This window comes from Syngnathoides biaculeatus, chromosome 12 (genome assembly GCF_019802595.1).
Source record: "Syngnathoides biaculeatus isolate LvHL_M chromosome 12, ASM1980259v1, whole genome shotgun sequence".
In the NCBI taxonomy this organism is placed as follows: Eukaryota; Metazoa; Chordata; class Actinopteri; order Syngnathiformes; family Syngnathidae; genus Syngnathoides; species Syngnathoides biaculeatus.
The window spans coordinates 21,014,616-21,028,979 of NC_084651.1; the positions used below are offsets into that span (position 1 = coordinate 21,014,616).

Below are 14,364 nucleotides of genomic sequence, written 5' to 3' on the forward strand. Positions count from 1 at the left end.
TTTATTGTAGGCTGCTGGCGTAGCTGGCATAGCTGGGAGTTGAAGTCCTGGCTGTTACCAAGAAAACTGCAATTGATTTGAAGTGAAACTACATTGCCCACAATGCTCAGCAAAATGTTAAACTACGTTTGTACGAGTGCTCAAAATCGAACGGACGGTGTCTGATCACAGTTTTATCACAACAATAATGATAACGACTGAAAAAAAATATTAATTCGTATGTCCAAATTCAGACGTACTTGTGACATAGTTAAAATTGAGGTGGCAATGTGGTTGGAAGTACCGAGTCAAAAATCCATTTCATGCGAAAAAAACAAGTAATTGACAACACGTCAAACCGCTAGCTACTCACTCACGCTCACAGACAGCCAGCGCTCCCTTGCCACATTGCTGCTCTTCACTCGACTTCGGTCCAGTTATGACAGCCACTTTGCACGAAAGCGACAACGAAAAGGTAAGGCCAGACAAGCATATTTAGCGTTAACGTTCTTTTGAACGCTATGACAAAGTCATTACGGGAGTTAAAATAAGTTAGAAGAGCAACGATAGGTGTTTAGCTAGGTTTCTGTCGCTAACTCTTTTTGATTCCTTTAAAGTTTTAACATTAGAAGCTTCCTTGTTGCTGATTATTTAGCAGGTTCGACTCAAAACATTCAAATGTAGCTAAAAGTTATGTCGTCGTTGCTTTTACCAATGTACATTATTTAAACATGCAAAGGCTCGTCGGCTCCCCTGACCATATCTGAATTAAATAACACAATCTTGGTGTGTTTTCAGTTATACGATGTCAATTCTTCATTCAGTCCATATAATCTTCTCACCTAAACGTGGTTGTCACGTGCGAAGACTTTGGCGTGGCTTTTCTTAAATCACTTTAAGGAACGCTGACACATGTAATTTTATTTTGGGAAGGTGCCCTTGATTGTCAGTTTGAAAAAAACTCTGCACTTCACTTGTTTTTATTGGAGTACATTTCTGACTGTTCTGCCTCTATTCATTTAAATTTTTTCTAAGGTGACCTTAAAGTGACTTCAATGTATTATTTTTATCATCATTCCTCTGTCCATTTTCTGAACCGCTGGTCCTTGCTACAGTGGTCGTGACACTATATTCTACAGCCAGCCAGAGAATAATAACTGTACTGTGTACTGACACCAAGTCTGTGAAGTCACGAGAAGGTAGTGATACAATGTTTCACATGGCAGTCTGTTCTTGGTTCTTAGATGCGCTCTGTGTCTGTTGACCTAAATAATGATGCATCTCTGCTCATTGATATTCCTGATGCACTCTGTGAAAGAGACAAAGTCAAGTTTACGGTTCACACAAAGGTAAAACTTAATTACTATTATAACTCTTGACAGTGATAAGAGTTTTCTATGAAAAAAATTGATTAATTATCTCATAATCCTCCCAGACCACACTTCATGCTTTCCAGAAGCCAGAAATCTCTGTTCCCCGCCAGCATGAAGATTTCATCTGGTTACACGACACTCTGGTGGAGACAGAGGACTACGCTGGCCTTATAGTTAGTAGATACCTTTCTTCACCTACATACTCAATTAAGGGGGGATGACTTCCTCTAAAATACATTTTCTTCATTCATTCATCATTCCTAGATTCCCCCAGCACCCCCAAAGCCAGACTTTGAAAGTCCAAGAGAGAAGATGCACAAACTTGGGGAAGGTGAAGCCACTATGACCAAGGAAGAGTATACGAAAATGAAGCAGGAGTTGGAAGCGTAAGTGTCAAATGAATGGATTTTACAATTGATGAAACGGGATTGCTTTGTGTCAGGTTGTTTGTGTTGTGTATTTTCAGTGAGTACCTAGCTGTGTTCAAGAAAACAGTGCAAGTACATGAAGTTTTCCTGCAGAGACTCTCCTCTCATCCCACTCTAAGCAAAGACAGAAACTTCCAGATTTTCCTCGAGTATGACCAGGATGTGAGTTTTGCATAATGCTGACTTCCTTTCCTTAGCAGTCAATTCGAAAGAGGGAAGTATTTTTTTCTCTCTTTTACTGTTCAGTTGTGACACATGGCTTCCATCCTGCTTTGATCAGCAGTTACATTATCTACGGTCATTTTCTGTCAATGGCGAGTTTACAGAATACATACTGTAAATTTGCAAAATATTAATAAAAAAAAAATCACGTCTTGTCGTTTGTATTTTATACAGCAGTTTACTCCAGTGATTCAGTGCATTTACAACTTGGAATTTGCTTATTTTAGCTCAGTGTCAGAAGAAAGAATGCCAAGGAGATGTTTGGTGGATTCTTCAAAAACATGGTCAAGTCAGCTGATGAGGTCCTGATCTCAGGAATAAAGGTATAGCTTCTGTGATTTTCCTAAATCATTGGAAGGTTTGCAAGCAAAATATCCTTACCACCTCCTGTCTCACTCTTATTTCCCCCTACAGGAAGTCGATGACTTTTTTGAGCAGGAGAAGACATTCCTTCTTGACTACTACAGCAAGATTAAAGATTCCACTTCCAAAGCAGAGAAGATGACCCGCACCCACAAAAGTATTAGATCTGAACTTTACTGGGGTCTCTACTGCTTGCATGACAACCTTCTAAAATAATATCATTAGCCAATATCATACCCCATTAATGCCATCGGTGTATGTCTGCACTTCTAAAAATGCTCGGATACAATGACACCAATAAAGCTTAATCACTTTGACATACTTTTCGGGTAAGACCCATGTTTGGAGATACTTTGAGGTGAACACTGATAACAGTTGAGTTGTTGTGGTCGGCATTACTGCAAGTATGAGTTTTTCAATCCCCATCACCTAGTCTACTCAGCTCCAGATTTGAGCCAACCGCACTTCTGGCCCTACTCCTCCTACCCAGTGATGCTTTCAGCATCGACTTGTACAGAGAAACTCATCAGCTCCATCAGTTTCATTTCAAACAGAGTCAGTAGTGAAATAGTGTGTGAAGTTGCGACAATGTATCATTTAATTTGGCCTGCCACAGTTTTAACACTAATATTTCGTCTTACTGGTTATATTTAACCTACATTTCAATATGTGGCAGGACCGTTAGAAAAACGTGCAGTTGGATGTTAAAGTATCAATAATCACATTTGAGTGAAACATATGCAGTGTTCACAAAAGGTTGTTACATTACTTGTGTACAACAGAACACCATCATAATTGCAAAAAAATGGCATTATCAAGTATCGATACTTTGTATTTGCGATTGCTCAAATGTAAGCACTTGTACTCATACGAGATCTGATCTTTTTTATATTTTATTGTTTGGCTCTCATTTCAGATATCGCAGATGACTACATTCAAATCTCAGCCACTCTGAACACACTTTCTGCTGAAGATAGCACAGCAAATAAGAAGTGTGTGCTCCATTTAATTGTATAAAGAACTAACAAATGCATGTCAGTGGCCATATTTTGCTTCGGAAATGAACACCGGTACAGTAGATGTTTATATTGTATGTTTTACTTTCAGGCACATGGAGAAGCTGTCAGATCTCTTTGAGAAACTAAGAGTGAGTATGCATCAACAGAAATGGAAATGTCTGGGACTGTTGCTCCAGATTTAAAGATCCGTTTTTATGTTCATATTTTTTCTTCTTTTTTCTTCATTTCCCCACAGAAAGTGGAAGGAAGAGTAGCATCCGACCAAGAGCTTAAGCTGACAGAGTTGCTAAGATATTACTTGCGAGATATTCAGGCTGCAAAGGTGAGTATATCCCACCAACTGTCCTGTAGCACGAAGTGGGTAGCGTAGCCAAAAATTACACACAAGAATACCATTATATTTTGAATAATTTGACATAAGTGAAAGTCAAAGGGTAGTCTTCCAAATAATTATTTGACCAGCACTAAGTGGTCAGTGTAAAACAACTACTCAAGGACACGACTCGTCACTGAAGGGTAACCTCAGATTTAAGTAATTGAACATCAAAAAGACAAGTAGAAACTAGGAATGTGCCTGAAAATATCTCTGTAGCTAAAGCATTAAATTATTTAGTCTTTGTAAAATAGAATAGCGCGGCACGGTGGTGCAGCATGTTCTCTCCGTGCCTGTGTGGGTTTTCTCCAGGCAGTCTGATTTCCTCACACATCTCTGAAAACATGCAAGATTAATTGGACGCTCTAAATTGCCCCTAGGTATGATTGAGAGTGTGACTGTCGTCTATCTCCCAAGTGCCCAGCGATTCATTGCCAACCAGTTCAGGGTGTACCCAACCTCCTACCCGTTGACAGCTGGGATAGGCTACAGCATTCCCGCGACCCTTGAGAGGATAAGCTTCAAAGAAAATGGATGAATGGATAGATAAAGGCAAATTCAGCAGGAAGAACTTGTCTGAAATTAACTGTATTACTGGAACAGTATAGTAGCCTGTCTGGATGTCACTATCACAATATTGTCATGGTCTTGTCTCAGTATCAAACAATGATCCACTGTGCTTAAATTTTAATTTTGGGTCAGCTATATGTAGGCATGTTGCTAAGCCAAGGTGCTAAGGCACTCTGGTTTCTTATACAGTATGTGTGCACTCATTTGGCGGCCCCACCTTTGTGAGCATGTCACAATAAATACACTATTAATTGGGTGACTGACCCAGATGACTGAAATGCTGTGTCTTGATGAAGACAAAATGCTGTTCCCATTTATGTAACTGGCATGCCAAAAGGGCATATATGCAGGCCTCCTTCCTCACCTACTATAGGCCCAACCACCCTGTCAGGTCGCTATCAGCTGCCAGTGGCCATCTGCTTCATGAAGGCCTGGTTCATCCCGTGACGCCGGCTCCGCGACGCCCCCTTGAATAAGCTAACCCACCAAATTTTAAGCATATTGCAACACTCTTAATGAGTGTTATCAATAGTAAAAGGTTGTGGGTGGAAGAATATTACATGGAGAGCAAATAGCTCCACAAAAAACAATCATAACAATTCTAACTCCTCGTTACATTTGACCTCATCACAACATATCCCTCTGCCAGTACCATTCCATTATGATTATCCCAAAAATGAAATAATAAAATGGGTCCACGCCGTACAAATACAGATGTAAATATATCAAGTCTCACCTGGCAAGAGAGTGCATTTAAAAACAGAAACAAGATCTGAGAACTCCATACCAACTGTGGCGCCTAGAGGTGGCAGCATCATGTTGTGGGGCTGTTTTGCTGCAGCAGGAACTGGAGGTCTTAATAAAATAGACGGTATTATGAAGAAAGAACATTACATGGATATTTTAAGGCAACATCTCAAGAGATCAGCCACGAAGCGAAACGTTGGGTGCAAATGGGTCTTCTGAATGGACAATGACTCTAAGCATCCTGCCAAAATGGTTAAAAAGTGCAGGCGTGATTTTTCCGCTTATAGGGGGATTTACGTTTTTTTTTTTTTTTTTTTTTTTTCCCCCCAAGAAATTAAAACGTTTTTGAATGGATATGATATACATGCTATGAAAGCACGCTTGCATGACATGATGCAAATCTGAATTCAAGGTAGTAGTTTCCTTAGTTGAATTTGTAATTTTTGCGGGTAAAGGTAGGCACCAAAATAATGAACGATCGTATTGTGTACATTTTGAAAACAGAATAGCATTTATTTATAGATGTGCTAGATATATTTCATTCATAATACAATTTATAAAACTTGCACATTAAAATGGGTGATCATCCATTGATCAAGCTTGCAGCCCCCAGACCTCTGGCTATTTTTCATTCAGTCAAATCACATGTCTGAAAGTGGTTTGAATATAACAAAGTCAATTTCTTGGAGTGGCCACCACAAAGCCTTGATCTGATTCCCATCCAAAATTTGTGAGCAGATCAGAAAAGGCATCGGCAAGCAAAGGAACTGACAAACCTGACTCAGTTCTCCATCCATCCAGCCATCCATCCATTTTCTTAGCCGCTTATCCTCATAAGGGTTGGGGGAGTGATGAAGCCTACCCCAGCTGTTAACTGGCAGGAGGTGGGGTACACTCTGAACTGGTTGCCAGCCAACCGCAGGGCATATCGAGACAAACAGACGCACTCACAATCACACCTACGTTCAATTTAGAGTGTCCAAATAATGTTTTTGGGATGTGGGAGGAAAACCGGAGTGCCCATAGGAAACCCACGCAGGCACGGGGAGAACATGCAAACTCCACACAGGCAAGTCCAGGATTGAACCCGTATCTTCAGAACTGTGAGGCCATTGCTTTCCAGCTGTACCACCGTTCCCCCCCACCAGTTCTGTCAGGAGGAATGGGTCAGGATTCCAGCGGAGTACTGTTAGAAGCTTGTGGAATCTTAATGTTTGACCCAAGTCATGCAGTTCAAAGGAAATGCTGCTTGATACTAAGGAACTGTATGTAAACTATTCTCAACGAAAATATGAAATTCTCTAAAAAATAAAAAGAAATCTCTCCTTATTTTACCATTTAACAAAATTAAATTACTTTGGTGATCCTGACTCACCTGAAATAGGATAGTGAGACAAAAAAGGAAATGTGTATGTAAACGTCTGGTTTCAACCGTAGCTGCGTTAGGGCTTCACCTATCTATTTTTAGTTTTCGAGTAGTGTGATAATGTAATCGACTAAACTGACAAACTATTTCTTTCTTGGTGAATGAATATATATGAATACAAAAGGGACAATGGTATTGCACTTAATATCCAATGACCATTGCAGAAAACTATTTTCTTGTCAAGAAACATTTTCAGTGGCGCAATTTCAAACAAATATAATATATTCCATCTTAAATGTAGCTTTTCTTTTCAGCAATATTTATATTCATTCCTCAGAAGTGCTTTTTGTAGTTATTTACTGTCATTATGATATGAAATTTAGGTTAGTGATTGACTTCAGCTCGTTCAACCAATAATAAAGTTGACAATGAAACAACGGAAATAGTTTGTAAACCCCTGTAATGGGATGTGGTGAATGTTGGACTAATGCACAGCAGAGATTTGCAATGTTTCATATTTTCATCTTTTGTTCATCCCTCTTGCTTACATCTTTTAGGACCTCCTCTACCGACGAGCTCGCGCATTAGTCGACTATGAGAACTCCAACAAGGCTTTGGATAAGGCGCGACTGAAAAGTAAGGATATTCCTCAGGCTGAGGAACACCAACAGCAGTGTCTACAGAAATTTGACAAGCTCTCAGAGTCTGGGAAGAAAGGTTTGTGCATCCATGTGGAATCGGTTTTAGCAATCACATTTGCCGCATGTTTCTTTTTGTATGTACACTTAAAATACAATTCGTAAAATAAGGTAACTAAAATATTCCGTACCACACACTGGAAAATCCAAAAATGTTAGACAAAAGGTCAAATAAGTACTTCTCAGATGGGACAACTGAGTTTTATTAACTTTGAAAGACCAGGATTGTTAGTTAAATTGTTGTTCATTTGATAGAGTGTAGGTGATGTTAATGTTTTGGACTGGTGAATGTATACTTTGGTGTATGTTATAGCTCAAATGGCATATTATCTTTTTCCCAGAGCTCACCAGTTTCAAGGGCAGGCGAGTTGTGGCATTTAGAAAAAATCTCATTGAGATGGCTGAACTGGAAATTAAACATGCTAAGGTGAGTAGTAGTAATAGTTAATCTTCCTTTGGAACATTTGTCTCTTTGAATGAAATTCCATCTGTTTAAGACAAAATTTTACTGTACTTTGTATTATTCTACTTAATTCAGAGCTTTTTACCAAAAAGAACCTACAATGAGACTTCATAAAGACTACAGTTCTTTAAAGATACAAACTCAAGGAACAAGGGTAACAGCTAAAAAGTGCAGAAATGCTCTTTAAGAGAGCTTTGCAAAATGAGCAGGCGCAGCCTTTGTAATTTTCTGGAGATAGTATTACTGTGAAACAAAACGTAGACTTTTTTTTGATTAATGTAATTATATAACCTGTCAGGGATTGTATTGTCTCCTAAAGTTACATAAAATTAACAACATTTTCTCCTATCTTGTCTGCACGTATTGATAAAGAGAACACAATACAATGACTAAAAGATGAATAAAAATAAAATAATGCACAAATATTCACTGGCCAAATAAATACCATCTCAAATATTTAATAGTAAAAAGTTTGTTAGGCAATGAATTTCAAAAATTAAAATAAATACGATAACAATAACAAAGTACTTTTAGTAAAATTCAAGTTTGCCTACCATCTAACCAGATAAAGTACAAATAAATTTACTTTTCCAAAGGTTGAGGCCTTCGTTTATGTCTGTCTTAACACATGGGGCACTATGTAAAAAGAGTACATAGATAAGCGATGTAGATAAGAGATAATGAGGAGAGGAGAGTTCTGTGGACAAGTAGATCCTTTATATGGGTGCAATGTTAGTGCTGTGTGCTGAGCTGCAAATAAAGTGAATACGATAGTGAAATCAAAGACTAATTTGTGAGAGTACCATACCGACCGTCTGGAACACGTGGCCCAGACACCGATGGCTGGCCCACAACCATCATTTATATAATTTAAAACTGATGAGATTGAAATTTGTTGAAGTACATGTTGACAAGCTACAATGATTCTGCCACAATTTTCCTGTGGCAAGTGTGGGATTTTCAATACTTAAAAAAGGTACCAACAATTTTGCATGTGCCGTGTGTACAATGAAAAGGACACTGTAGCCAGTATGAAATAGCGGCCCCAGTTGTGTTCTGCAAAGGGTGTCTTGAACCTGGTAAGTGCAACCAAATTTCAGACTTTCAAGAGATTTTAGAGCAAAATTTGCTGCCCAGTTTGAGAAAACGTGGTTGCTGTTACAGCTCATGGTTCTTCCAACAGGTTCAAGACAGAAACATAATTAGTTATAAAAAAAAAAAAAAAGAAGGGAATGCCTTAGACTGAAACACTGGACTATTTCTATAAATAGTGTTGAAAGAAGCTGAATCATACAGTCCGGAGACAGCGCCCCTTCAAATCCGAGAAGGCTGGAGCACATTGCTCATAGTCAGCCAAAATACCTGTCGACACATGCTAAATGTCTCATGCAAAATCGTAAAGATCTTTTGATTACTGTGATTCCCCGAAAAGGTTGCACAGTGATTGTAAATTAAGATCAGGCCAAATTCATTGGTTTTTGAAGATGACATTGGTGGACCACGAAAATAAAACAATGCCAGAATTTTCATAATTTTTTTTGTTGTTGTCAGTCTCAAGTTGTTTTAGTGATCTTTATGGGGTCTTCTTCCCATTATAAGAAGTGTGCCAACTATTATGCTCAGTGTAAAGGATACTGTGTTATGAGACATTTTTATATTGCACTACAGTGTACAGTGAAGAAAGTAAGTATTTGAACACCCTACTATATTGCAAGTTCTCCCACTTAGAAATCATGGAGGGGTCTGAAATTTTCATTGTAGGTGCATGTCCAGTGTGAGAGAGATAATCTAAAAAGAAAAATCCATAAATCATAATGTATTATTATTTAACGATTTGTGTGATACGGCTGCAAATGAGTATTTGAACACTTGTCTATCAGCTAGAATTCTGACCCTCAAAAACCTGTTAGTCCGCCTTTAAAAGTCCACCTCCACTCCATGTATTATCCTGGACCAGATGCACCTGTGTGATGTTGTTAGCTGCATAAAGAGACTCGCCCACCCCATACAATCAGTAAGACTCAAACTTGTAACATAGTCAAGACCAAAGAGCTGTCTAAAAACACCAGAGACAAAATTGTACAACTCCACACGGCTGGAAATAGTCAAGACCAAAGAGCTGTCTAAAAACACCAGAGACAAAATTGTACAACTCCACACGGCTGGAAAGGTCTATGGCAAAATTCCCAAGAAGCTTGGTGAAAAAAGGTCCACTGTTGGAGCAATCATTAGAAAATGGAAGAAGCTAAACATGACTGTCAATCTCGATTGGAGTGGCGCCCCATGCAAGATATCACCTCGTGTTGTCTCAATGATCCATAGAAAGGTGAGGAATCAGCCCAGGACTCCACGACAAAACTTGGTCAATGACCTGAAAAGAACTGGGACCACCGTTTCCAAGATGACTGTTGGTAATACACTACGACGTCATGGTTTGAAATCATGCATGGGACAGAAGGTTCCCCTGCTTAAACCAGCACATGTTTCAAGTTTTTAGTCTTAAGTTTGCCAATGACCATTTGGATGATACAGAAGAGTCATGGGAGAATGTTTTGTGGTCAGATGAGACCAAAATTGAACTTTTTCATCATAATGCCACGAACTGTGTTTGGAGGAAGATGAATGATGAGTTCCGTCCCATGAACACCATCCCTACTGTGAAGCATGGGGGTGATAGCATCATGCTTTGGGGGTATTTTTCTGCACATGGGACAGGAGGACTGCACTGTATTAAGGAGAGGACGACCGCAGCCATGTATTGTGAGATTTTGGGGAACAACCTCTTTCCATCAGTCAGAGCATTGAAGATGGGTCGTGGCTGGGTCTTTCAACGTGACAATGACCCGAAGCACGCAGCCAGGAAAACCAAGGAGTGGCTCCATAAGAAGCATATCGAGGTTGTGCCGTGGCCGAGCCTGTCTCCAGACCTAAATCCAATATAAAATCTTTGGAGGGAGCTTAAGACTCAGTGTTTCACAGCGACAGCCCAGAAACCTGTCTGATCAAGAGATCTGTGTGGAGGAGTGGGCCAAAATCCCTCCTGCAGTGTGTGTCAACATGGTGAACAACTACAGAAAACGTTTCACCTCTGTAATTGCAAAATAAAGGCTATAGTACCAAACATTAACATTGGTTTTCTCACGTGTTCAAATACTTATCTGCAGCTGTATCACACAAATAAATCATTAAAAAAAAAAATCATATGTTGTTATTTCTGGATTTTTGTTTTTAGATTATGATGAAAATTCCAGACGCCTCAGTGATTTCTAAGTGGGAGAACTTGCAATATAGCAGGATGTTCAAATACTTATTTTCTTCAATGTATATTGTTATATTGCAAAGTAGAAGTGTAATGGTTCACAAAACTGACTTGTATTTAAATGGGCCTGGGATCGTTTTTTACTCGATTCCTCATTCACAATCAACCCCTTAACAGTATTAGTTTAAGTAACTGATCGGTACAGAGGAGAGAATGAGAAACTTTGATCACAAGGTCCATGTTTTAATCATCCATACCCCCCAAGGGGCCAGGCTGTGAACATGTTCATTTCTTACCACCTTTAGTCTTCTATCTTTTCTGTATTCTGGCAAGGTCACACATTCAATTTAACACTCCATTTTAAAATAAGGAATGGATTCTAAAAGGTGCGACTGGAAGCTTTAATGGTTGTGTGTATATTTGCCCTTCAATTTGCTGGCAACCGGTCCATGGAATGCAAATTGCTTCTTGCCCAAAGTTAACTGTGATAAACTACAGCGCACCTGCAAGTCGCTACCCTTGTGAGGATAAGCATCTCAGAGAGTGGATTGATGTTCACTTTCTTGCAATAGAGACACACTGGTGCAGTAGTTGCTGTTGCAATAGCAAGCTCCATTTATTGTAAAATATATGAGTCCAAAGGATTACACGCTGTTGTAATGTGATTGGTAAATGGCAGGATCTAGCATATCTCCTGACTGTGACGGCAGATGTCTATTTCATGTTTTAAAATGAAAAATTTCTGATTGGGAGATATCATTAAAATATAGTGTGTAGAACGTTGGGAATCAGAGTGCACGCAGCCCCAAAACTCCTTTGAATGCCACATGAACAAGATGGCTCTGAGGCAACTGTCAAACTAGATTTAAAGACAAAAAAATCATCTACAGTATTCAGCACAGCTTCTTTTTTATTTAACCATTTGTCTGCCTGTCTCTTTACTGCTTTCATCCAGCATTGAGAATGCCCCCCTTCCCCAATAGACTAACAGCCATTTTCCCTCCATCTTCCACAGAACAACGTGACACTATTGCAGGGGTGCGTTGAGCTGCTCAAGAGCAACTGACAGATATAAAGTATTCCAGTCCTACTGCCTTCAAGTGACCAGTTATCAGCCAATGAAATCCTGATGTTACTTGCGCCTCAGAACTCAAGAAGTCAAGTCATGTCATACCTTCAACCCGTCTAACTGGTCCCTCTTGACCAACAGTTTTGTTACCACCACATTCTTGTATTTACTCAGTCCACATACTCTTGTACACCCCAAGATTTATGGAAGTCCAAGGTATAATTATTGACTCCATCTCTAAGGTCTTTTGATTTTTTTTCTGTCTTGTAATGTCTCATTTTCAGATTATGAACACAATCGAAACCCTAAATGTTGTCATACATTTCAGCACTGTAAATCTCAATTTATCTCACTTGTGAGTTGAGTTTGAAACTGTGCAGAATCTATGAGATTTGGCATTACAATACTTGGGTTTTCTGTTCCCATTGTTTTGCATTCTCTGGTGTTCAATGCCATTACTGCAGGCCAAACACCACCATTGTTTGTTTTTGTTTTTGTTTTCATTAGGTTTGCATCAGTACCACATTTAGTACAGATGCACACACGATTTGAAAATATAATCATTATTTCAGAAAGGAAAAATGACGTATGTGAGCTTAGTTTTGTTTGCACAAGCCACTCATACTACCTCCACTACCGGTATTATTCCATCACCTGCTCCATACCACCAACAGACTGCCCTTTCATTCCTTCCCTTTCCAATGTTACTGATGTTCAACCTTTTGCTCTGAATCTCCTATTGCCCAAATGGCTTCTCTTGTAATTGGCTCCCAGGCACCTCAACAATTAGGGAAGAAAATTACCAAGGTAACAAAAAAAATTCACAATCATCAACAAGCAGAGTGGGGTGTGTAATACTTTATAGTTTTCTAAATGAATGTATTTCTGATTCCAACAGAGTGAATTCCTTTTTACTTTTCTAACTCAACATTACCGTTTTATAAATTTGCAACAATACCGAATAAATCCTACTTTCCCAACATTGGTTCAATGTCCAAAGTCTGTAAACAGCTCAAATAACATTGAAATGAACAGTAATGCATTATTGATAATACCTTAATCTAATATCTGCTTTTATTAATGAAAATACAGTAATTTACTGTATATCAAATATGCATCATTTTTCACTTGGTTATGCACCTGACTACTTGAATACTGGTTCTTAGCTGGCCCCTTAACTGGGAAAGTTAGCAATTTCATCGAATGCAGTTTGCATCAATAGAATCAGGTTGTACAGCATTCAGAGTAACCTGTAGGTTCCTCTTATTTCTGATTGGCTGAAACAGGAGATGTCGCACCAATGGAATTTTGACTCATCAGGGCAAACAGATAAGTTTGGCAACTGTGATTAGAGCACACAACATAGATAGCTTGGGAGTGTGGTCCAAAGACCACAACTTGTCTTCTTTTTTCTACTGTATCTGGAAAGGCATGTTGATGTGTTTTAAGTTTAAGGGGGACAAATGATGGAAAATGTGCTTATTAATTGCTCATAAACACATTTGGGAGCATATGGAGAGCCTGTTCACACAAGTGTGAAAGTATGCAACCAAGTGAATCTTGAATGGGCTGCCGATTTATTAAAAATGTCTGTGAGCAAGCCGTTATCAAATTAGCTGCATTGTGACATCACAAGATCAACACAATCCACCTACAATTATGATGATGGCCCGACTACACGGAAAAGCTATTTTGTCAAAGGCAGAAAGATTACTAGACTTGCAGTGTTGAAAGACAGATTAGCGTTAGGGTGGCAGTTTTTGGCAATTGATTGGCTGTGCTACATATTTGGACCTGCACACGAATTTACAAGTGTAATCTGTCTAAATGCTGCCTCCATGGAGGGAACACAAGGCAATTAATCCTATTTCAATATTAATGGAGGCTTGTGCTTTACAATGTTCACAATTGCTTTTTTTTTTAAGAATGGTCATGATAACTAGCCGCGCCGAGCTCCTCCCCTAGTCATCATGCTGCTGAAACCCTTACTCACGTGCGGCATTGCGATATAGCTTAGGGAAAAAAAATCCTTTTTCTCCATTTCAAACTCTTTAAGTTCAAAAACTTTCAAAAATAATGTTTTTACTAGACTTTACACCGATTTGATCGGCCTGATAGGATCAGCCCCATGTGCATGCTGCTAGTAGGACATTCGCTTGTGTTTGTGAAAACTGACCAGACTAAGTCATGAATAGAGACACATGCACCACAAACATATTGATATTATTCTGGCTGCGAACGTGTGAGAACTGGCTGGACAAGGAACCACTGAAGGAACAGACTGTTTTCTGAGATGGGGAGTCACTGTGCTGCTGGATGCCGCAAGAAAAGAAAGGGTCCAGCATGCTGCCTTCCACTCGAGCAGGCTTTTTAAATCTGCATTATTATTTTGTTGTAAATACCCAACAGACAAGTTTTGTGGATCAGGATTCTTA

At 39.2% G+C, this 14,364-nt stretch overlaps 1 protein-coding gene across 2 annotated transcripts; it reads left to right on the forward strand.

The window, feature by feature from the left end:
• Window positions 1-144: 144 nt before the first annotated feature.
• Window positions 145-12,909, forward strand: snx5 (sorting nexin 5). Of its 2 annotated transcripts, none has more exons than XM_061836310.1 (13): window positions 145-454; window positions 1,206-1,328; window positions 1,415-1,525; window positions 1,617-1,738; window positions 1,819-1,942; window positions 2,230-2,325; window positions 2,417-2,522; window positions 3,282-3,357; window positions 3,473-3,512; window positions 3,620-3,706; window positions 6,998-7,157; window positions 7,480-7,565; window positions 11,876-12,909. In XM_061836310.1, exons 2-13 carry the CDS (start codon window positions 1,224-1,226, stop codon window positions 11,924-11,926), a joined length of 1,164 nt encoding a protein of 387 aa, XP_061692294.1. In that variant the 5' UTR covers window positions 145-454; window positions 1,206-1,223; the 3' UTR covers window positions 11,927-12,909. The 2 variants fall into 2 exon arrangements, with proteins under 2 accessions (XP_061692294.1, XP_061692293.1); XM_061836309.1 differs by having other exon boundaries at window positions 148-454; window positions 1,224-1,328.
• The last annotated feature ends 1,455 nt before the right edge of the window (window positions 12,910-14,364 follow it).

Excerpts from the sequence above, each read along its gene's own strand:
- snx5 (XM_061836309.1), top strand. The coding sequence starts at position 419 with ATGACAGCCACTTTGCACGAAAGCGACAACGAAAAG. Across the intron at positions 1,329-1,414 it reads AGTTTACGGTTCACACAAAG|ACCACACTTCATGCTTTCCA; the intron begins GTAAAACTTAAT and ends TAATCCTCCCAG. Across the intron at positions 3,707-6,997 it reads GAGATATTCAGGCTGCAAAG|GACCTCCTCTACCGACGAGC; the intron begins GTGAGTATATCC and ends TACATCTTTTAG.